Source organism: Callospermophilus lateralis, chromosome 5, assembly GCF_048772815.1.
Source record: "Callospermophilus lateralis isolate mCalLat2 chromosome 5, mCalLat2.hap1, whole genome shotgun sequence".
Taxonomy (NCBI): domain Eukaryota; kingdom Metazoa; phylum Chordata; class Mammalia; order Rodentia; family Sciuridae; genus Callospermophilus; species Callospermophilus lateralis.
Window position 1 is genome coordinate 55,026,084 of NC_135309.1, and position 25,549 is coordinate 55,051,632.

Below are 25,549 nucleotides of genomic sequence, written 5' to 3' on the forward strand. Positions count from 1 at the left end.
GGATTTAAGGCTGCTGAGTACTTAATTCTAATATTTAAAAATGACAGTTTACAGGAAATTTCAAATTAAGGTAGACAATTATAAATACTATAAAAATTGATGGTGAGAAAAATTAACTTTTTAGAGGAGGCTATGAAAAGAATTCTTAAATGGATAGAAGGAATTTAGCCTGGTCTCCAAAGTGGTTTTTACAAAAGTAGGTTGTGAGGAGCATAATATGCAAATGAGAGAGCATGGGCTAAGCAATGGAGAAAAAAAGTACTGAGCCTCAGTAAGCTCTGGTGGCTAGAGAAATGAGGTGTTGAGATGGTCATGAGAATTAGATACAAAGCCTTTAAGATCTACAGATGAATTTTATATTAAAATATACCTTCTGAAGCATTACAGGATCATAATACATTGCTATCCCAAAATAGAAGACATAATTTCCTTAAAGCTCTACATTTCTCTTCATTACTTTTTTCCATGTATTTAAAAGTGATGTTTCTATTACCAACATGTTGATGAAAATGCTCCTACACACCAGAAATTCAGCTTTAATAAAGAAAGACAATCAAAATTCAGTGTATTGATATAGTAAAACTGCTTTCATGCAAACAGGAATTCAGCAGTTAAACATTTGTGCCCAGGTCCACATAAAAAAATGAGAATATAAAATCCAAATACAAGTCTAAGCTATTCAAGAGGAATTAGGAGAAGTGACTCTGGACAGTACTGTCACATGGATGTGGGCCATGGTTAAGCATGCTTTGGTCATCATTTTGCAATTAATAATTACATCTATGAATTTCAATTTAGTAAGTGAAATCCAGTGGGGAAAAAAGGAACATATACCAAGGGCTCTCACTCTTTGTGTTATGTACTATTCTGTCCAGTCCCAACCTTCCTGATCCCAGGTCCCCACAAGGCCACAGTTGCCACCTTGCTTGAGGACAATGTCCAAGTCTTGGAGCAGGGATCTCGGGCATCTTTAAGGGTCTGCACTGATACCTCACTAGTCTTGCACTTGAGGGAGGGTCATTTTAAATCGTAAATAAACAGCATGATAAGTTCAGATAGTGTGGGAGAACAATTTTGAGCTTTTTGAATGAGGGTTCTGTATTTTCATTTTACGTTGGACCCCACACACTATGTTGTGGTACCTTAAGTCTTGTAGCAGTAAACCGTTCCAGCAGATGACTGAACAACACACTTGTCTTCTCTAAGGTCGGTTTCCATACCTGTGAAATAAGAACACCAATTCCTATCTCATTGGGTTTCTGTGACGATTTTGATGCTAAGTCATGTAAAGTGATTTGACTCATTTTAACTGTCAATACTAAAATGTTAATTAATAACTAATTATCTATTATCTAATTCAGACTTAAAATCTCAATTATGTTTTCTTTGCCTGGAGATCAACACTTCAAAACGGATATTCTCACAGGCTGTAGAAAATCTGTATTCTGGTTTTGCCTCAAATGTTCAATTTACTTCAATTTGCTTTTACGTAAACCTTTGAGAATGTTCATAACATATCTACGCCTCAGAAATATGGGAATGAAAAGCTGTGCGATTCTCATAATACGTGTTTGTTCAATGCGCATAAATCTTCACATAAACTGAAAAAAAAAAATCGGAGCCAAAACTCGGTCACACAACTACTTGACCTTGTAACTAAAGCTTTCACACACACACACACACACACACACACACACACACACACACACACACACGGAAACAAAAAACAAGGCACTAAGGACCTTTGATTAAGTACTAGGAGGCATAATCAAAGCAAGGTCATGAAAAACATGCGCTTTGGGGAACCTCAGGAGTCGAACTCCCTCAGGCTACCCCCCCCACCCCCGCTCCCCGTTTCCACAGAAACACGCAACTCCGCCGCGTCACACTCCGAGCCGGAAGTTGCTCTCCCTCAGTTCTGCTCCTCCCCTGCCCTGCATCGCGTCGCTTTTCTCCAGTCGTCAGCTCCGGGAGACGCGGAACCGTGTAGGGCGGAAGAGCCTGAGGTTGAGGGGCGTAGCAACGCAGCCGCGGTGTGACCGGCGGAGTTCACGTGCAGACAGCCATGGATTCTCGGTCTGAACCCACTACTATGGCGCCGCCGGGGTCTCTGAACCTCAACAACGAGGTGAGCGCCGAGGGCTGAGAACCAGTGGGGCCAATATTGGTGCTCTCAAAACCAGCTATTCTGCGTCTTTTCGACGGGCAAGTAATCGGGGTGAAGGATGCGGCCTCTTGATGGACCCACACGGGTTTCCAGGAACTCCCCTTCCCGATTTCTAGAAGTGTCAGCACAATGCCTGATCCTTAATAAACTCTCCGTACTCATTACCTGCTTTTTATTTACGTTCGCAAATGAAGGGGAAAGATTAAGAACTGTAGCTTTTCATAAAAAATTACTGATATTTAATGAGACCATGGATGGTTAGTACATTATTTCTTCGTCATTTTTCTGTCCATTCCATTTACAGCCAAACCTTAAGGACGAGTTATTTATACTTGGCTATCCTCCATTTCCCTTCTCTTGTTCGTTCTTTAATCTGATCCTGCATTTATTCTCACTACCCCCTCCACCATAATGCATTAATGTCACCTGGTTACCAAGTCTGCCACTTAAAGTAAGCTCGAAAAGCAAGGATCAAATGAGTACCTCACAGCTATGTACAGCAAAAGTAGTCTTTATCCCCTTATTTTGTGGATATGTATCTGTTAAGGACAATTCACTCTTCAGATTACAGAGTTGTGTAAAATATACCTTAGGTTTTCTGTTAACCCGTATCAGGCAGAAATGCGTAAGAAATACCCACTTATGATACAGTTTATAATTAGTGTCCCCAAAAAGTGAGTAGAGCAGAAAAGTTCCAAAGAAAGAAGTCATATAGTGATATCTGTGCTTGATGTTTGAGGCACTTATACAGGAATTGCAGGCACTAAAGGTAGAAAGCATTCCAGGCAGAGGGACTAGTACAAGCTGGGAAAGGATGGTACTAGGAAACCCTACTGGGATAGAAAAGGCTTCACTGAGGAACTTGTGGGATGAAGTAGAAGATAAAACTAAAATTATGTTTTTGCTTTATTGCCAGATTGAGTCTGGATTTCAGTAGGCAGAGTACAGAATATACTGAAGAGGGTAAATGAAACTAGTGATTTGTGATAGAAAACAGTTGGTAGGCTATTTTCTGTTGGTTTCCATTGAGATGTAAAAATCCGAAATCATTAAGATGGCCTTGGGATTCACAGGAAATACTAGTTAGCTTCATGTCAGGTTTTGACTGTGATAGTGGTAATGACAGGGAATCATAGTCGCAAAAGGCTATTTTTCATTTAGCTAACTTCCAGGCCTCCTGAAAATAGTTAAAATTTGATCACTAAACTTAGTTTAGATTGAGGTGTGTATTCCTTTTGCAATCAGAATGATTTCTATTCTGGAAACACCTGTTTCTTTTTTATATATATCTATTCTCTGCAACATGTATGTTTTATGACTGCATGCTGGATGACTAAATGAATTTATCAAATCAGGAAGTATATGTGTCCCACACTAAAATTTAATGTGTTCCAATATGAAGAAGATAAAAAGGACAGAAAAAAAGTGGAGATGATGTTATTTAAAATTAACAAGGAAAAACTTAAAAAAGCAAATGCAGTCATGCATTGCTTAATGATAGGAACAGTTCTATGAAATGTCATTAGGTGATTTTTGTCCTTTTGTGAACATAGAGTCATAAGCTAAGACAGCTATAATATTATCAGTAAATAATATAATTTTGTGAAACCACCATCATATACATAGCCCATTAAAATTTAGTTATGCCATATGACTATATAGATTTATTACATAAAAACTGGAAAACATACCAAAGAAAAGAGCAAAACTAGTTAGAAAAAAATACACCAGATATGGCAGATAAAAAACTAATGCTATTTCTCTAAAACAGCTCATGGAAATTAAGAGAAACTGTTGTAGAAAATGGGCAATTTCTCCAGAAAGAAATTATGTTTGAATCACAGCCTCTGGGACAGGAGTCCCCTGTGATTCTCCTTTGCTAGCAAATCAATAAACCACCTTTTTATCAGAACTGTTTCCTCCTTATTGGATTGTCAATGGAAACAAGAACTGAGCTTTTAGTAACAAATTTGGCACCCCAGGTGGGACCTAAGAGCATTCCCTGTTCCAGCTTTCTTGGGCAGGCCTGGCTTTCCAAGGAACCCTACTCCCATGCTAAGGATGCAGGTTGACTGGCAAACTTGTTGAGAGCCAACTGTAGAGAGTTAGAAGATGGGAGTTTGCCTTGGGTTCCAACCAAAAGAGCTATTCCTGTGATTAAAGGGAGGGACTGAGGCACTAACCCAGCAGCTTCTGAAGCATAAAAGAGCTTCAGGGAACTCCCACCTTCTCTCCCTGAATGGTACAGGTTGTTCCATCCTGGTTCATTTTGAGAAAATGTAAACTGAACTCAGTAAAGTTGCGACATCCTTGGCCATCTGGTAATTCCCTCACCATGCATGCAGAGACCCTTGATTTCACACCTCTGCTTCCTCTTTGTGGGAACATCTGTGATGCCACTTCATGTAGGAATCATGGTTAAGCAGGAATCAAGAACTTAGGGATATTTCTCCCTTCTGATGTCTCCTAGGTTCTTATCTGTTTGTTGGCCTTGGGTTTGGGAATTCCCTTTTGGTTGTCTGTGTTTTGGTGGTGGGTTTTTTGGGGTTTTTTTGTTTGTTTGTTTTTTGTTTTTGTTATGTTACTGGCCCTTTTAAGACATGCCCAATACTTCATTGATTCTATAGGTAGTCTCTTGGGAAAAATCTTGGCTGGTCAATTTAAAATCTGGAAGAGCCTGTCTAGTTGTCTGTCTGTTTTTGTCTTTTCTTTTTTTTTTTTTTTTTTTTTTGTATCTGCTGCTGGCCCTTTAAGACATGGGCCATGCTGGGTTGATCTAGAGAGAAAAGAGATCTTGGCTGAATGGGCCACTTACTATCTAAGAGAAAGATGTTTTACTGTAATACAATCTAAAGTTTGAATGTTTTTTTCTGGATTATTATATAATTTTGCAGTTGAAGCAGGTCTGTCAGGGGTAAAGTATATGGAAGAGATTCTGTATGTACAGTCATTTATGCAGTTGCATGATAAGGGGTCTGAACAATTAGGAACTAAGTTGAAGATGCCAGACGGTCTGTGAGGATAGCAAGATACCAGAAGAAAAGGTTAAAGCGACACTGCCAGCACTGTTTTGTTCAGCTGGCCCCAGGCAGATCTGCAACTGCAGATCATCTAATTGTTTGTTCAAGGACACTAACCCTAAGATGGGGTGAAAAAATATCCCCCAAAAACTATCTGGGCTGTAGAAAAATGGGCAAAGAGAACTTGGCCTCTGCCCTGCTATTCATCCCCTTTTGCCCATGGAGGATGGAGGCTGCTGGTCACAAAGGATGTGGCAGTAGGTTCCAATACTGTTAATTTATGACTTGGGGACAGGAATAGTCTCCTTTTTTAAGATCTGACAGGACACCCCATTTGGACAGGGGATATCCATCAATGGGGCAAACCAATTCTTGCTATAACAGTATCCCATCAAAGCAAAAAACAAAAAAGAAGAAGAAACAAAATATACTTGGAAAAAAAGCTCAAATTCACTAATTCTAATCTTTTCATTTTTTTCCATCACCACTGCTGTTCTTATCCAGATTATGTCTACAACCAGAATTACTGTACTATTTCCTCAGCTAGTTAACTTGACTCTTATCAGACTTCTGTCTGATCTCATACTGCAGTTTGAGTGCTGTCTTTAGAACACATCACATCCACTCCCTTGCTTAAAACTCACTAGGTTGCTTTTGATAAAGGCTAACCCAAATGAGGGCAGTCTCTTCATTTTCTCTTATATACCTCTTCCTTGAAGTATCTGTACTTTAACTGCACAGACTTTTCTGTGCTACCTCTTCTACCCCTCTTCAGGTTCTCTGCACATGCTGTTCATCTTATCTGAAACGGGTTTTCTTCTCATTAGTCTTATTTCATTTATTTCTTTTGCAGGGAAATTGTTCTTGGTTTTCATTTACCCCTTTTATAATTTCTCATACCACCATTTCTTTGCAGTGTGTGCAATACTTTGTGGGTGTGTGTGTCTATATGAAAGATTTTATATCCCTTCCACCTGGCTTTAAATTGTTAGTCATCATCATATCCTCAGTACCTATTTTGTTGAATTAGTCTTAATATCTCTTGGGAATTTGATGATGTATTTCCAAGGGTCTATAACTACCTGAAACTATATGTAAATTTGTTGTTTCTATGGGAAAAAGAATCCAAAGGTTTTATCAAATGTTGAAAGGCTTATAAATCTCTTATCTTGGATATACTAGTAATCATAGCTGTGATTTGTTTTTTAGGAATCCTTGTTTCATAATTTTTAATCTATTTTTTTCTTTTAAAAAGTTATGTGACAGACTAATTTTATAATACATTAAATTTCCCAAGTGTCTTTTATGTAAATTAAAGCCTACCTGCAAAGGCACTAATTATATTTTAACTTCTAGTGTCAACTACTCTTAATAATTCTATTGTTACAAAAAATTTCAAGGACAAAATTGAATTTATAATTCACTCCAGATTCTTAAAATACATTTATTCTGGAAAAGTAAAAATTTACTTTTACCTTTTTATATCACTTTGTACTGTATAATATGATTATTTATTGAATGTTTTGTCTTCCTCAGTACTTTATATGGATTTCAAAAAGAGAATATTTGGGGATGTGGTTGTAACTCAGTGGTAAAGCATTTGCCTAGCATGTGTGAGGCACTGGGTTCGATTTTCAGCACCACATATAAATAAATAAAATAAAGGTCCGTGGACAACTAAAAAATATATTTAAAAAAAAAGAATATTTAACTGTTTTGTTATACCAACTTCCCTAACATCTAGTATAGGACTAATCTGCAGGTAATATACGTTGGAAAATTAAAATACGTCAGCACAATTAATATCAACTTAGTGTTCAAATGAGGGGAAAATACTCTAAATGTTGACTTTTTTTCCCCCCTTAAGAACTAGAGAAGGAAGGATGCACAATCGAAAACAACAGTGCTATAGCATTTAATGAGCAAAGAATTTGCAAGCTAGATGGGATTAATTCTATTCATCTGTTTCTTTGGCCCATCTCAGAATTAGGCAGTGAAATGATTTGGTGTAGTATTTTAATTTCACAGGAGTATCACTGGCCTTTGTAGAAAACTGTCATTATTTTATTCTTTGATAGAAAATTACCAATATACTCATTAGAAAATTCCTTGCCATTTCTTATAGTATTTTAACTTTTATTAATGATTTTATTTGCTGTGATTTAAATTGCCTGAGGTCAGCTGTACACCAGAAAATATTCAATGTAAAATTCCTGAAATAAATACTTTCTAAATTTTAAAAAGTTGCAAACTGTTATGAGTAGAGTGATGAAATTTTGTGCTGAATTGTCTAGGCTACAAACTACCCCATGTGGCCCTTTTGGTCATTAGATTGTTACAGTATCACACTGGGTGTGTTCAAATAACCCTTGTTTTACTAAGTAATAGCCATAAAGTTCAACATTTTTACTTGTTGTTATAATTGTTCTGATTTATAAATCAGAATGAATACAAACTTATCATAGGTAGCTACATGTAGAAGAAATATTGTCCACAGTTTCACAAATCCTCTGCAGGTCTTGGAACATATACCCCTTTAATGTGAGTGGAGGCATATGAACTTAGAAACTAAAATGACAAAAAAGAAAATGATGTTTGTGAAAGATAAGAATTTAAAGAACCCAGTTTATATGTTTTTCTAAAGTTACAAAACTCATATGTTGAAATTGGATACATAGTACTTTTAAAAAATTTATTCTGAAATAGTAAATGAGAGTCTATCCATAAGAAGAGAATCAGATTGTGCTTGGTTGTTAAATAATTCTGGTAAATTTGGCTAGGTGGCAGTACATGCTCAATAATGGTTAAGTTACAATTACTAAGTTTAGGGTTTTTTTATATATATTGTTGCTTATCAGAAATAAAAAGTATAATTCAACAATGTTATCAGTCCAAATGGACAGATTAAAATCCTCTTCCTAAAACTATAATAAATTGTGTTAAATATGAAATACTTTAAACATGAAAAATATTAAAATAAATGCCCTTATAATCCAATTGCTGAGTTTAGTAGTTATTAGTATTAAGCTGTCTTAATGTTTAATTCCACTTACCTTTTATACTTGAGAAATAATTATTATTCTTTTGGTGTATGTTTTGATCTATACATTTTATAATTTTGTAACAGTTATCTGTACTTAGTATACAGTACGGTGTACTTTCAAACTTTATGTGATAATTGTACTACATAAATGTGGTATCTTGTACATCATTCTGTAAGTTTCTTTTTTCACAGAACACATTATTTTTAGAGTTTATACATGACAATGCATGCAGATTTCTAGCATTAACTTAAAATACTATTTTGCTATATGCTTTTATATAATATTTTATCTCTTAGGGCAACATTTTTAAGAATATTACAGTGAAAAATCCTGCTAACCTTTTCTTATAGTTGGATGTATGTCTTCTAGATAGATTAAGAGAAGTAGGATTTTTGCTAAGTATTGCCAAATTTTCCATTAGGAGGAAAATATAGTTTGCATTTCTACCAGCAATGCATGACAGTGACTATTTCCTCACAGCCTCATAAACAATATGCATTGCCATTTAAAAAAAAAATTGCCAGTCTGATACATGAGTAATGGGTAACCAGAAGTTTTAATGCATTCTAATACACATAGCTATACTCAGATTTTCCTAACTAACATGAGTTTTTATTACAGGTTAACCAAATACATAATGTAGTCAGTACATCACCAGTAGAAGCTTACCAGTTGATTGGCTAGCAAATGGCAAGCCGAGAGACAGTGCAAAGGACTTAAATTTGCATATGGACCAATCTGCTGACAACTTCATATGCTAGAAACTCAGTATCATTGTCACTCCAAAATTAAAACTCATTCTCTCAAAAGCATATTTACAGTAAACTTAAGCTTATGAGACTCTGTAAAATATCTAATGAAAATAGTAATACATTGTAAAACATTATTTTCCTGACTACAGAACATCATCAGCTGGATGTGCTTGTTGAAGTGTAGAACTACACTACAGAAGGGGGTTTTGGTGCATGATTCATTGTTAAGCCATGATGCAACTATTCTACTAATTGAGTTACTACATGACATATTGCATTTTTTTAAGCCTCATAACTAGAGAATTATTTGGAATTTCCTTTGGCATTTCCATGTTTTGACTCTTCATAGTTCCTTTTCTTGCATTTCAATTGACATTTTATTTTTGCTTTTAGTATCGGGGATTGAACTCACAGGTTCTGAGCTACATCCCCAGACTTTTATTTTATTTATTTATTTTTTAATGATACAGAATCTCCCTAAATTGCTGAGGCAGACCTCAAACTTTGGATCTTAATCCTAATGCGTCAGCCTCCCAAATCACTGGGATCACAGGCAAGCACCACCATGCCGGACTTTGAATTGACTTTTTAAATTAAAAAGTCAATTAATTAAAAATAAATTAAGTTTTTAATTCTAATTTGTTATATATGACAGTGGAATGCATTGCAGTTCATATTACAGTTCATATTAGAGCACAATTTTTCATATTTCTGATTGTATACAAAGTATATTCACACCATTTGTGTCTTCATACATGTACTTTGGATAATGATGTCCATCTCATCCCACCATTATTTCTAACCCCATGCCCCCTGCCTTCCCCCAAACTTCTTTGCCCTATCTAGAGTTTGTTTATTCCTCTCATGATCCTCCTCCCTACCCCACTATGAATCAGCCTTCTAATATCAGAAAAAACATTTGGCATTTGGGTTTTTGGGATTGGCTAAGGTCTCTTAGTATTATCTTATCCAACTCCATCCATTTACCTGCAAATGCCATGATTATATTTTTTTGCTCAGTAATATTCCATTGTGTTCATATACCACATTTTTTTAATCCATTAATCTACTTAAGGGCATCTAGGTTGGTTCCATTGTTTAGCTATTGTGAATTGTTCTGCTATAAACATTGATGTCTTGATTGTGTCCCTGTAGTATGCTGTTTTTAAGTCTTTGGGGTATAGAATAAGGAGAGGGATAGCTGGATCAAACCGTGGTTCCATTTCTGGTTTTCCAATGAATCTCCATATTGCTTTCCATATTGGCTGCATCAATTTACAGTCCCACCAGCAATGTTTGAGTGTGCCTTTTCCCCCACATCCTCACTAACACTTATTATTTATATTCTTAATAGCTGCCATTCTGAATGAAGTGAAATGAAATCTTAGAGTAGTTGTGATTTGCATTTCTCTAATTGCTAGAGATGATGAACATTTTTTTGCTATATTTGTTATCTTCTGAGAAGTGTCTGCTCAGGTCCCTGGCCTATTTATTGATTGGATTATTTGGGTTTTTGGTATTTAGCTTTTTAATTTTTTTATATCTCTAGAGATTGGTGCTCTATCTGATGTGTGAGGGGTAAAAATTTGCTCCCAAGATGTATGCGCTCTGTTCACCTCACTGATTGTTTCTTTTTCTGAGAAGAAACTTTTGAGTTTGAATCCATCCCATTTATTGATTCTTGATTTTAATTCTTGAACTATAGGAGTCTTTTTAAGGAACTTGGGGCCTAATCCCACATGATGGAGATTGGGGCCTACTTTTTCTTCTATTACACACAGGTTTTCTGGTGTAATTCCTAGGTCCTTGATCCACTTTGGGTTGAGTTTTGTGCATGGTGAGAGATAGGGGTTTAATTTCATTGTGTTGCATATGGATTTGCAGTTTTCCCAGCGCCATTTGTTGAAGAGGCTGTCTTTTTTCCAATGTATATTTTTGGTTCCTTTATCTAGTATAAGATGATTGTAATTATGTGGGTTAATCTCTGTGTCCTCTTTTCTGTACCATTGGTCTACCAGTTTGTTTTGGTGCTAATGCTATGCTTTTTTTGATATTGCTCTGTAGTATAGTTTTAAGGTCTGCTATACCGAGATGCCATCTGCTTCACTCTCCTTGCTAAGGATTGCTTTAGCTGTTCTCGGTCTCTTATTTTTCCAGATGAATTTTATGATTGCTTTTTCTATTTCTATGAGGAATGTCATTGGGATTTTGAGTGGACTTTCATTAAATTTGTATAGTGCATTAAATCTGTATAGTGCTGTAGTGTGGTCATTTTGACGATATTAATTCTGCCTATGTAAGAGCAAGGTAGATCTTTCCATCTTCTAAGGTCTTCTTTAATTTCTTTAGGGTTTTGTAATTTTCATTGTATAGGTCTTTCACCTCTTTCATTAAATTGATTCCCAAGTATTTTATTTTTTTTTGAGGCTATTGTGGGGTAGTTTTCCTCATTTCCCTGTCAGAGGATTTGTCACTGATATACAGAAATGCCTTTGATTTATGGTGTTGATTTTATATCCTGCTAATTTGCTGAATTCATTTACTAGTTCTAGAAATTTTCTGGTGGCACTTTTTGGGTCTTCTATAGAATCATATCATCTACAAATAGTGCCAATTTGAGTTCTTCTTTTCCTATCTGTGTCCCGTTAATTTCTTTTGTCTAATTGCTCTCGGCAATGTTTCAAGAACTATGTTAAATAGAAGTGGTAAAAGAGGGCATCCCTGTCTTGTTCCAGTTTTTAGAAGGAGTGCCTTCAATTTTTCTCCATTTAAAATGGGAATGTTGGCCTGGGGCTTAGCACAGATAGCCTTTACTATGTTGAAGTATGTTTCTGTTATCCCTAATTTTTCTAGTGTTTTGAACATGAAGGGGTACTTTATTTGGTTGAATACTCTTTGATGATCATATGATTCTTATCTTTGAGTTTATTGATGTGATGAATTACATTTATTGATTTCCATGTATTGAACCAACCTTGCATCCCTGGGATGAATACTACTTGATAATGGTACACTATCTTTTTGATAATGTTTTGTATTTGATTTGCCAGAATTTTACTGAGAATGTTCTTTAGAGATATGGATCTTCTTCCAGCATCTTTTAGCTTTCAGGGTCTGAAGTTTTCATTCTTTGAATTATCTTTGCCTGGTTTTGGAATCATGGTGATATTGGCCTCATGGTATGGATTTGGAAGTGCTCCCTCTTTTTTTATTTCCTGAAATTAAATTGAAGAGTATTGGTGTTAGTTCTTCTTTAAAGGTCTTGTAGAACTTGGCTGTGTATCCATCCAGTCCTGGGCTTTTCTTGGTTGGCAGGCTTTTGATGGTGGTTTCTATATCATCACTTGATATTGGTCTGTTTAAATTGTGTATATCATACTGATTCAATTTGGGAAATCATATGACTTCTTATTTGTCAATGCCTTTAATATTTTCTATTTTATTGGAGTATAAGTTTTCAGAATTATTTCTAGTTATCTTCTGTATTTCTGAAGTGTCTGTCATGATATTACCTTTTTCATCACATGTTAGTAATTTGAATTTTATCTCTCCTTATCTTCATTAGCGTAGGTAAGGGCTGTCAAATTTATTTATTGTTTTCAAAGAACCAACTTTTTGTCAATTTTTTCATTTGTTTCAATTTCATTGATTTTTAGCTCCAATTTTAATTATTTTCTGCCTTCTACTCCTTTTGATGTTGATTTTTTTTTCTTTTTCTAGGACTTTGAGATGTAATGTTAAGTAATTAATTTGTTGACTTTTTCTTGTTTTAAGGAATGAACTCCATGCAATGAACTCTCCTGTTAGTACTACCTTCATAGTGTCCCAGAGATTTCAGTACGTTGTATCTGTGTTCTCATTCACCTCTAAAAATTTTTAAATCTCCTCCTGGATGTCTTTTGCAACTCATTGTTCATTCAGTAGCATATTATTTAGTCTTCAGGTGTTGAGTAGCTTTTATTTTTTTATTTTTTAATTTATCGTTGATTTCTAATTTTATTCCATTATGATCTGTTAAAATGCAGGGTAGTATCTCTACTTTTTTATATTTGCTAAGAGTTCTTTGTGGCATATGGTGTATTTTAGAGAAGAATCCATGTGCTGCTGAGAAGAAAACATATTTTCTTGTTGAAGGATGAAATATTCTATCTATGTCATTGAAGTCTTAAGTTATTGATCGTATTGTTTAGTCCTATAGTTTCTTTGTTCAGCTTTTGTTTGGAAGATCCATCCAGTGGTGAGAGAGGTGTGTTAAAGTCACCCAAGAATATTGTGTTGTGGTCAGTTTGACTGTTGAACTTGAGTAGAATTTGTTTGATGAACATAGATGCTCCATTATTTGGGGCATAAATATTTATAATTGTTATGTCTTGTTGGTGTATGGTTCCCTTGAGCAGTATGAAATATCCTTCTTATCCCTTTTGATTAACTTTAGCTTGAAGTCTACTTTATTTCATATGAGGATGAAAACCCCTGTTTGCTTCCACACAGCATGTGAGTGTTATGATTTTTCCCAACCTTTCACCTTTAGTCAGTGGATGTGTTTTCCTATCACATGAGTCTCCTGGAGGCGGCATATTGTTGGTTCTTTTTTTTGAATCCAGTGTGCTATGTCTTTTGATTGGTGAGTTTAAGCCATTGACATTCAAGATTATTATTGAGACATGATTAGTATTCCCCACTATTTTTTTTACTCTTGTTATTTAACTTTGCTTGGTTTCTCCTTTGATTATTATTATTATTTTTTAAGTATAACACCTTCCTCTGCTGATTTTCATTGTTGTTTTTCGTTTCCTCTTCTTAGGATATTTTGCCAAGGGTATTTTGTAGTGCTGGTTTTCTAGCTGTAAATTCTTTTAATTTTTATTTATCATGGAAGGTTTTTATTTCATCATCAAATATAAAGCTTAATTTTGCTGGATGAAGATTGTTGGTTGACATCCTTTTTCTTTCAGAGCTTTATAGATGTTGTTCCAGGATCTTCTGGCTTTCAGGGTCTAGGTTAAAAGATCTGCAGTTACCCTAATTGGTTTCTCCCTGTATGTAATCTGATTCTTTTTTCTTGTGGCTTTTAATATTCTCTCTTTATTCTTTATATTGGGCATTTTCATTATAATGTGCCTCGGTGTGGATCTGTTGGAATTTTGTACATTTGGTGTCCTGTAAAGGTGCTTGAATTTGGTTTTCCAATTCATTCTTTATGTTTGGAAAGTTTTCTGATATTTTTTTCTTTGAATAGACTGTTCATTCTTTTGGTTTGAAACTCTATGCCTTTCCTCTAGCCCAGTAACTCTTAAATATGGTCTTTTTATGCTATCCCATATTTCTTGAATGTTCTGCTCATGGTTTTATTTATTTATTTTTTTATCATTTTCACTGTGTGGTCTACATTCTTTTCAAGATTATATATTTTGTCTTCATTGTCTGAGGTCCTGTCTTCTGAGTGGTCTACTCTATTGGTGATGCCTTCAATTGTTTCTTTCATTTCAAGGATTTTTATTTTTTGTTTGTTTTAGAACCTCTATCTCCCTACTGAAGTAATCTTTTGCTTCTTGTATTTGTTTATGTTGCTCTTTGTTGAAATGATTTTTTGCTGCCTGTATTTGCTCTCTTATATCATCCTTTAATTCACAGAACATTTTAATCATTTACATCCTGAACTCTTCTATCATCTCTTCTGCTGTGATAACCATGGATTCTAATAATGTGGTATCTTGATTTGTTTGGGGCACTTTCTTCACTTGTCTTTTCATGTTGCTCATATGTCTTTCCTTCTAGTGCTGTGGATCCAAGGCACTATCATTTTTACCCTATAGGCTTATAGTGCTCCTGTAGGGTTCCAATACCTCTCTTTTGTGGGGAAGGACAATGTTAACAGATCCAATATAAACAATTACCACCTATAAACAATTCATTGCTATTTAGACATTTACAATTTGGTCACAGTGTACAGAAATGTTGAATTCGATTATTATCTATAATATAATCAGTAGGTTTGTAAAAGGGTTTACAGTTTCTGAAGGTGGACAATAACTGGGGGTGAGGTGTAGGATGATATGCTGAGGAGGCAGGATGTGAAATATAGAGTTAGTATATCTTAGGAAGTGTGAAAGAGAAATCTAATGAAGAGAGTTAATAGCAGGAGAATAGACAGGATGTAATTTTGGGTAGACAAGTATGTTGGAAGACAGTAGAGTAAATAAAACAAACACATATATGTAATAAGAAATAAAAGATGTTAAAATAGTAAAAATTAGAGGGAAAATGAAGAGGGAAAAAAAAAAAGCATATACAACACAACTATAATATGCTATTCAGATGTCCCAGTCCTCAAATCCTAATTCATGCAAAGTACTTGGCTTCCCCTATGTTGGAGATGTGATGGTGGGAAAATAGAGGGGAGAAGAAAAAGAGAAGAAAAAAAAAATCTCAAAGGAAGAAACCAGGATTGTTACTGTTTGCATTGGAGATCAGTATCTGTCCTGCTTCCCTTCTCATCCAGTAGGTGTGTTGTCTATTATTATCTGGTATCTCCACCCTCAAGGATGGTAAAGGTAACCAGGGTGGGAAGGTTAGTCCTGTTGCAGGGCACCTAGAAGTAAGGTGTAGCACCTGCCAGTCCCTGTAGGGAGACTGCACCTCAAGTGTCACTTTTTGGGTCCGCTCATATGACTTGAGTGCCCAATCTTATCTCCCTATCTTGCCTGAATATTTCCCAGTTCCTGGTATCTCTGTTACCTCCAAACTGTTGCACCCTCTCCCTCTCCCTTACTAGTTCCCAATTAAGGGACCTCTCTCACCTGGGCTCTCGTGGGCGGCACCCTGGTAGCACTATGCACCCATTCCACCAAGAGCTGTTTTGTTTTGGGCAGTCACTGTGCTGGGTCTCTGGGAAGAGGGGGATTTGGAAACCTGGCCAGTTGGAGTTCCAATCTGGGAGCTGTCCCCACCAAAGATGGTGAGGAAGGTGACCAAAGATGGAGGTGAGCCATTTCCAGTGCCAGGGTATCAGTTTGGGTGTGGGGAGTCAGTTGATGGCATTGTCCAATGTGTTCAGAGATGAGCTTTGTTGTGTGCAGTGTTACTGCTTTGGGCTGTCTTCAGAGCTTGTAGGATGTTCCCAGGTGCAGGCAGACTACTACCTTACGATAGGGGAATATGGCAGGAGCTGCCTAATTACAAGATGGAGGCAACCAGAGGAGCCCCACGTTTGTAGATGGGTGTCCACAGAGGAGTGGCAGCATTCCTGTGGGTGGGTAGGGGCTGTATGTCCTGTGAGAGAGTGGAGCAGCCTCTGGGAGTTCTGTGCAGGTGCTGATGCAGTGATCCTGCTAAGGCCCTTGCCAGCCCTACGTGGGCTAATAGTCGGGAGCTGGGCATCGGAGCCTGGGTCGTGCTCTAATGCCGAGGCCTGGAGCCCTGCATGGGGGCACTCTTGATTTCTGTGCGAGAACAGCTGTGTAGGGGTCCTCTATCACTCTCAGAGCAGCAGTATTCCCACTAGTTGAGACCCAGGTCATGGAGCGACTGCCTCCCTCTGGCCCGCCATCTTGGATTAATTGACTTTTTATTCTGCTCATGTGGTCATTTCCCAGCAGGCATCTTAGGTTTCCACTTTGTTTATGATCATATTTTTGTACTGTTTAACCAGAAATTGATCCAGGCTACCCTAATTTTAGGTTTTACCAGATTAGCTCTGAGGGCATCTATATGCGTAAGTTCCAAGTGCTATATCACCATTAGCAATGTACATTCTGTGATGTAAGTTTTAAATCATTTTCTTCTGATCTGATAGATTATCTAAAGTCCTTGCTCTTGTTGTACATTCCTCAGTGCAATTTATCAGTCTTGGTGATAGCCTACAGATTTTTTCTTCCTTGTCTCTCTCTAAACACTTACCTTTCATTTTTCTTTGATTTTTTTTCTTTATAGCATATTTCATTTCCATCACTATGTCTCCATTTTCTCCTTGCTCATTTTATTCCTTTCCAAACAACACCATAATTTTTTCATCATTCTAACAGATACCTCTGCTTGCTTTTAGCCAGAGAATTTGCCAAGTGTGCTGCTCTTAAGCAGTGTACTGGCCTTCTGGCATGGTTGGGTGTTCTAGGCCTGCCTGCTGACTTCTGGGTTCTGTCAACCAACTTCATAGTTCCTGGGTGATAAAAAGTTGGCAAGCTTTAAAAGCCTAGCTCAAAAGGCCGTTACTCATCAGTTTTGCTAAAGTAAAGCTGCATTTGGAGTGGGCACTTGTGAAAGAAATAAAACTTTGATTCCATTTTTATATAAAGTAAATATACTTATTTCTTATACACTAAACTTTGCGAATTTCTCTACAAGTATACAAGTACTGAGAAAGTGAGGTTAGGAAACATTTTTTTTGTGATGTATTGGCATGAAACTACGTATATTAAGCATTCTCATTGCTTTTAGAATTTCCTTATCTAGAAATGACAAACATAGTACTTCTTAAATTGGAATTTTAAAATTGGAGACTAGCTTTCCCATGACTGGAATGTAACCAAGGATCAACTCTGCAACTGCAGTTTTCTGAGTTTGGTTAACAGTAGTTAGTAAACGACATATCATCATCTTAACCACCTCCAAAATTCAGCAGTTAGAAACATTTTTTACTATGTTTTAACACATAACCATCACTTATTAATTTATTTTATAGATGACATTTTTTTAAAAGAATATTAAAAACTCTTGTAGTTCACCTTAGGAAATGCAGCATTTCTTTGATTCATTTAAACCTTGTCTAAAATGCTTTTCATTTATGTAAAATGTGATTTTTTTTAACTAAATAGATCTAACGTTGAAAAAACATTTCCCACATATATTTAGGGGGAAGCAAGCCTGATTAACACTGTGTTCTTTTAATATATTATGTATTTGAAACAGTAAATGAAAGATGAGTATTTTATTTAATAAATATTATTGAACATTATATGCCATACACTATTTTAAGTATTAAGATGCATTGTTGAATTAAACCAGATACTTGACTTTCATGGAGTATATAACCTGAGAGGTGAAGACACATTAAATATAATAAGATTAAAAAAATATTAAGGGTCATGAAAAGTTTTAGGGGTCTGGGTATTCCTAAGTTCTGTTATGGGGAATTTTTTACCCACTCAGGGGAGCCAGAAAAGTGCCCTCAAAAATGACATGTTAGGACAGATCATGATAAACAGATGTTAAACTAATCTTAGAAAGATTAGAAAGAGATCTTTCCTCCTCTTGAGGAAAGGATAGATGTAAAAGCTTTGTGGTAATGTGAGCATGATGTGGACAAGGAACTAAAAGAATACCCCTATGTCCATGCTAAGGTCAATTGGAAACTACTGAAGAGAGTTTCAAGTGTGACATATCTATGTTAATTAATTTTATTCTGACTACATTATGTATAAGTGACCAAAGAAGGGCAAGAATTGGTGTACAGTAACTCAGATAAGATTGCCAAGAGGCAAAATATGGAAAAAAACCAAAAAGGTGGTACAATTTGGAAGATCATTAGGAGATAAAATAAATAGGCCTTAATTGTAGATTCTTTGTGCAGAGTTTGGGAAGGATACCTATAATGAGCCGTAGGTTTATCATTAAAAGGGTTTCCTGGCTGGGGTCCATGGTACATGCCTATAATCCCAGCAGCTTGAAAGGCTAAGGCAGGAGAATCATGAGTTCAAAGCCATCCTCAGTAAAAGGGAGTCACTAAGCAACTCAGTGAGACCCTGTCTCTAAATAAAATACAAAATAGGGCTAGGGATATGGCTCAGTGGTTGAGCGCCCCTGAGTTCAATCCCTGGTACCGAAAAAAAAGCAGGGGAGATTTCTATCTCTGAAATAATGAAAGACCATGAAAGGATCCAATTTAGGATAAAGACATGGGCTTCATTGTGAATTTCAGCTGATTTGGGAATGCTCAAAAAAGAAGTATCAAGCAAGCCAGTTGCACATTTGGGTCTGGAGCTAAATGGGGAGATTATATCTGAAGGTAAAAATTTTGGCATCACCTTTGTAGCAAATTAAACCAATATTCAGATGTAGAGTCACATGTTAATGGCATGAAAAAAAAAAAAAAGAATTGGTCTAAACCTGTCCCTTGAAGTTATTAACATTTCATAGTTGGGTAGAACTGGTTAAGTCTTCAAAGAAGACCAAGGTGATATGGCTAGACAGGAAGGAGGAAAACCAGAAGAGATTTCTGTCATGGAAATCAAGAGGAGAATATTCCAAAGAAGGAGGAAGTGGCCAAGAATATCAAATACTTTTTAGATTTCAAGAGAATTGGAGTCTAAAAAATCCCTGTTGGATTTTAGGATTTTTGGAAGTGTCCTAAACGGACTGAGGAGAATAAATAACATAGTGAACTTGTGTGGCTTTCAGAAATGGAGTTGGTGAGTTTGGACATTTCCTAGAAGCTTAACTCTACTAGCAATTAGAGAAAGGGTGGTCCTGGTGAACTAGGCACTGAGAATTCTTTGTCTTACTAAAGGGGCAGTCCTTCAGTAGTTCTTTTTTGATGAAAATGATGCAGTCAACTTTTAAAAAAAAAAACATTAGAATACAAATCCACTGAGAGGAGAAGAATGGCAGTGCTAGAGTAGATCAATAATCCCTAGAATAAAGGTTCTAGGAGGAAGGAAGAGGATAGTCTCCAGAAGTAGTTAAAAGTTTAACCTCAGATATGTTTTGGGCTTATATTGTAACTTGACTAATAAAGGAGAGTGGTAATGTAAGTAAGTGCTTATTCATAGTAGTAGAAAGATGATGATTTCCAAATGATGTTTATTTTCTCTGAACTTGAAAGGAGAGCAAAGAGACCAGAGATTTTAGGAGAGAGGTTTAAAATAGAAGATGTTTAAAAGAGTTTTATAGTGAACTGACCAGAAAAAAAAATTCAATGATATAAGTAGGAAAGATAAAGGTCAATTTGAGGTTAGTTATGATAAATTTGTGGTAGATAGAATGGTGCATGTGAGGTCATGAAGAACTCAGAATGTTGTTTTCATTCAAGATTTATTTGCCAGGGAAACAAAAGTTTAAGGTATTGACAAATGTATGTAGATCATTTACCTAGATTGGATAAAAAAAATTAAAAAGGATTAATCATTGAAAAGAAAGTTTAAGGGTTTGTGAACCAGTGGTCCTAATAAATTCAAGATGGTTCTGGTAGGTAGAGTTGAACAATCAAAGTAATAGCAAAAGTTCTGATCACATTGTGACCTGAATTAGTGATTTTAGAAGTGGCCATGGAAGTAGGTGGCTGAGGTGGAATAGATTAGGTCATGAAAAAAGGAAAGGTCAAAAAATGAGGATGTGATACTGATAGGAAAAATATCTGGTATGTTACCTGGAATAATGGCAAAACAGTGTGGAAAGAAGTTGTGAGTTGGTTACAATTATCTTCAAAGATAAGGAGTGGGGCCAAAGGTGGGGTGATATTAATTGGAAGAGTAAGAGAAGGTGTCATAGCTAAATTCAGGTGCCTTGAAAAAACAGGGTGATGTTGATCTTGTTATTTTTGTAAGAAGAATTTGAGGAGTTGAATATTTTAGACACTCTTGCAAGGGGTAGAAAACAATATTTAAATATTATATTGCAAGGTTTCTGCCTAATGGGAACTTATAGTCTAGAAAAAAACATCTGTCTCTGCAAATATTGACAGTACAGTGAGATGGATGATTTAATAACAGAACCTATAAAGTATACAAGGACCCTAGGGATGGGGACGTTATCGCTTAACTGAAGAAGTCATGAAAGGAATCACAGCAAAGACTATACTGGAATTGAATGTTATGTAGTTCTAAAATTAAAAAAGGGAAGACCATTTCAGGAGAAATTATAAGATGTGTGGATGTGTGACACACACACACACACACACACACACACACTCTCTCTCTCTCTCTCTCTCTCTCTCTCTCTCTATATATATATATATATATATATATAATCTCTCTCTCTCTCTCTCTCTCTCTCTCTCTCTCTCTCTCTCTCTTGTATTAGGGGATTGAACCAGTGGGCTTAACTGAGCTGCATCCCCCTTTTCTTTTTTATTTTGAGTCAGGGTCTTGCTAAGGATCTCACTAAGATGTTGAGGCTGCCTTTAAACTCTCAGTTTTCTTGCTGCTCAGCCTCCTGAACTACTGGGATTATAGGCATATGCCACCCCGCCCTGGATAGATGTGACTCTTAAATTCAGTAATAACATGCTACTATACAGAATATTGTACTATTATAAAACGTTCTTCATGACTAGAATATTTCATGTCTTTGAACTATCATTCTGTTATATTCTCTATTGGGATGACTTAAAGTATATATCTCTGTGTGTATGTATGTGCCTACTCAAAACATACCTTTGTGTTTAGGGGATTTCTTTTAGAATTATTCTTGAAATAATGTATTACTAAAGAATAAGAACAAAAGATACCTTCTAAATATTAAAATAAAATTATTTTCATGTTTGCTTTTGCTAATTCAAAGTTATTAAATCAATTTCCTACCATTAATTTTTTATGTATTACATATTTAAAATTTATTTTTATTGGTTCATTATAATTATACCTAATAGTGGGATTCATTATGTGTTAAGGTCGTCGCCCCCCTGTTATTTTGCTGCAGCCGGACTGCGGCAATTATGCCATATTTGTACATACACATAATTTGATCAGCCTTGTCTCCTGATAGTTTCCCTTTCCTTCTCCTATTTCCTCTCCCTGATCTGCTTAGTCTACTAATCTCCCTTCTATTTTTATTCTTATTATCATGATTTTAATTAGTGCATTACAATTATATCTATATAAATGGAATTCATGGCAATATTTTCATACATGGACAGTTCATAATTTAGTAGATTTCATTTCTCAGTATTACCCCATGTAATCTTCCTCCCTCCCTCTGAATACCTTTACTCTACTCTTTTGGTCTTCCTTCTGCTTTTATGAGATCCCTTTTTTTTTTTTTTTTGTGGTTGTTTCTTTTTATGAGAGAAAATACTCAACCCTTCACTTTCTGAGTCTGGCTTATTTCACATAATGATTTTCTCTAGTTTTGCTTTAAACCACAAGAATATAAAGATGATTAATATGACAGTCTCTGATCTCAGAGAACTCATGATTGATTATGTTCCAAGTCCTAGAAGATATAAGTGTGATATTAAAATTGTAATTTCTGAGAATATTCTGCCTTCTTAAAAATTCATACTTTGTGTTCTCTTAAGCCCTCACACACATTTTTAGAGTGTTTATTTATTCCTTCACTATTTATGGAAGAAATGTGAATTAATCAAACTTTGAATATAGTTAGATAAAAATTTGGTTAAAGTGGTAAAGTTTATAATATTAAGATTTAAAGTATGTTTTTTCCAGATTAAGGGTCTTTTTAATTTTTTTACTTTATTTCTCAAAGGTTGTGAAGATGAGAAAAGAAGTGAAGAGAATCCGAGTTTTGGTTATCCGAAAACTTGTCAGGAGTGTTGGCAGACTGAAATCAAAAAAGTTAGTCATTTGAAATGATGATCTTATGCCTAATAAAATGTCAAAGTTTGTTTTTATATGATGTTTACAAAACTTGAGGGTGAAACCTAGATAAATAATTCAATATCTTACTCATTTATCACTGTTTTATTTGTAGAGATATGACTGAGATAGAATGTGTTGTGTCAGCATGTCCTTCTGTGGTTTGGACCATATTTGCTTAAGACATAGGATGAATTCTTCTGATTTTTTTTTTTTTTTAATTCTCCTTTTAGACTTCAGAATGGAATTCTTTAGAGTTATTATGTGTTTTATGTTATTAGAAGTCATTTTAAGAAGTTGAAAAAGTTTTAAAAATCTAGAAATACCGTAAAGTAGTTATGAAGATTGTATATCACTTTTTTTCTTGAATGTTAAGTAATTTGGAATCTTTTATTCCTCTTGGAAGTATTTATTATCTTACTGTTATACCATGTAATTTTTTTTTAAGAAGAGACTATTTTGTATTTTCTGTATCACTAATGTTAGTTACAAAGTATTTTATGGGCAAACATTAATGTAACACAAGGACAATGCTTCTTTTGCCTGTTTTAAATACTTTAGTTTGTTTATAATATTCGGGTATATTTTGGGAGAAAGAAGAGGTAGTAGAATAGAAGATAGAGTGTTTGTCATTTAGAGATTTAATATGCTTTTCTTAAAGAAATTAAAATACTTTCCATTATGGTACATCATGAAAATTTATACTTCCCCTGGTTACAAGTTATATTTTTTGCAGGGGTACTGAAGATGCGCTATTAAAAAACCAAAGACGGGCACAGCGATTACTGGAAGAAATCCATGCCATGAAGGTAAGGACTTGTGGGTATAGGTATGTTTCTGTGTCTCCTATCGACCTACATTTTCTATATGTGTAGTATTAATTTATTTGAATATTCCTCAGGACTTATTTATATGGGTCTGTTTGTGAGGCATATAGAACATTTAGAAAATTATATGTTTAATCTTGTGTTTTCCATGTTTTTTTTTTTTTCCTGAATTTTTAAAGTGCTAGATTAATGTAAGTCAAAACTACCAAACTAAACTAATGTATGCTTAATAATGTCTCACGAGCGAGGGCTTAACTTTTCGTGTCACTTAAAGGACATAATCTACATTGAGTTCTAGAATTAAAATGTTCATGGTCTGGGCTGGGGATGTGGCTCAAGTGGTAGCGTGCCCACCTGGCATGCACGAGGCACTGGGTTCGATCCTCAACACCACATAAAAATAAAATAAAGATCTTGTGTCTACCTAAAAAAAAAAAACAAAAACAAAAACAAAAAAAATATTTAAAAAAATTATTAAAAAATGTTCATGGTCTTTGGGAATGTGGATGGTGATATTGGTGGCTGACATCATGCCTTGCCTTTTGCCAACTCAATAAATTTTTTATGTGGTACTGTCAGCATTTTATTCAGTTCTGTAGTAACTTAAAATAAAATTACTGTTATTCCAACATGATTCATTTTTTTTTTCCAGCCAGACTCTTCACTAGCATAATTTTTAGGTCTTCTCCATGCTCTTAATTTATAGAAACTTTCATTTCCCAAATGACATACCATTAAATGTCTGGGAGACTGTTTTATTGCAGAACTTAAAAAACAACATTTGGTACTAGCAATTATCTTAATTACAGGGTAATTTTGTATGTATGTTACTGTTATAATTTGGTATGACTTCCAAGTTTGAGTTAGATAAAAGCAAGAGAATTCTCTAACAGTATTTTAATTGAGCTAGATTATCAAAGCTTCTTACCCTTTCTTCCTTTTAAAAGGATGGTAAAGTGTTGCGTAGGATAAAGTTATCCAGTTAATCTGAATAAAAACAGGTTTTGGAGTACTTTTCAGTGTGAATGTGGTTATTTCTATTATTTACCCCTTTCTCCTCCCTATAGGAAATTCATGTAATTCATTTGATATATTTTTTTTTCTTTCTCAAAGTAATAATCCCCTTTTATGTAGTCATTTGGGGGCAGGGAGATATTGTATTTGACTTCTAATTATTTGTTTTCACTTTGTGAATCATTTAGCCTTTTTTTTTTTTTTTGGTACACCTTTTTTTTTTTCCATAATACTCCTAAAACAAAAAAATATTTGGAGATTTTCACTTTGAGGATAATGCTAAGATAGGATGTGATAAAGTAGCTCTGTCTTCCACTTTCTCTTAAACAAGGTGCTACTAAATTATATTGCCTACCTAAGTTTTTTCCTGTAGTATCTTTCATTTTGTAGTCCTAAATTACTCAATTTTTAATCTACTATATGATTTTATTTTGTGGTGGAAAACAAACAATAAATATTATTAAGTTTATATGCAGAGTGTGAAGAGTTTGAGAACAAAAAGATTTCTCATTAATCATTAGAATACTTCCCTTTTATTACTCTCAATAATTAATTTGATTTAGTTCATTAGAAAGGAAAGTTGTCCTACTTGATCTTTATGTAAAGTTTGTTTTTTGTTATTCTTAAGTTTCATCAGCAGAGGAAATCACACCCAGTGTTAAAAGTTCATTTATTTACCAGGTTTTTATGTCACTATCATAGGTTGTTTTTCTGTTTTGCCCTCAGATGTGAGACCACTCTGAACTTGTTGACCTTGTAGAAAGCTAAATTCATAGCCAGTATGTTCTTTAAAGACATAAAATGTATAGTATATATACTCCTTGAGCTTGTGGCAGGGGGTTGGATGGTCTGGGTTGGCTAATCTAACTTCAGCTTATTTTGTAATGCTCTCTAAACATTGAATTAAATTTAAATATAAAAAGCAGAATAAAAGTAGCACCAGAAAGACTATAGGTTTGCTTTTCTTGTCAAATTTCATTCTGAATGGTACATTTAGAAAATTGGTCTTTTCTAAAAGAAGCAAATACATTTAGAATTTTTCTTAATTGAAAGGCACTTCTTAATTTTCTAAGGAAGTTTTTTCTATGTGAATATCACAGAAATAGTCACAAAACATTAAATTCACAGTCTCTATTAAATTTGCAGGAAAACCTCTACTTACTCATTTTTCCAGAGAAATTTTTTTCTTGGCTCAT

At 35.1% G+C, this 25,549-nt stretch overlaps 1 protein-coding gene across 2 annotated transcripts in view; it reads left to right on the forward strand.

Moving 5' to 3' along the window:
- The first annotated feature begins 2,019 nt into the window (after positions 1–2,019).
- Positions 2,020–25,549, forward strand: part of Srfbp1 (serum response factor binding protein 1) — a 62,316-nt gene continuing 38,786 nt past the window's right edge. Inside the window, exons 1-3 of one of the 2 annotated variants that reach the window (XM_076855888.1) lie at positions 2,020–2,128; positions 22,403–22,491; positions 23,249–23,321. In XM_076855888.1, coding sequence (XP_076712003.1) covers positions 2,066–2,128; positions 22,403–22,491; positions 23,249–23,321 — 225 coding nt within the window. In that variant the 5' untranslated portion in view covers positions 2,020–2,065. The remainder of the gene's footprint in view (positions 2,129–22,402; positions 22,492–23,248; positions 23,322–25,549) is intronic. The other variant, XM_076855889.1, reaches the window with a different exon arrangement.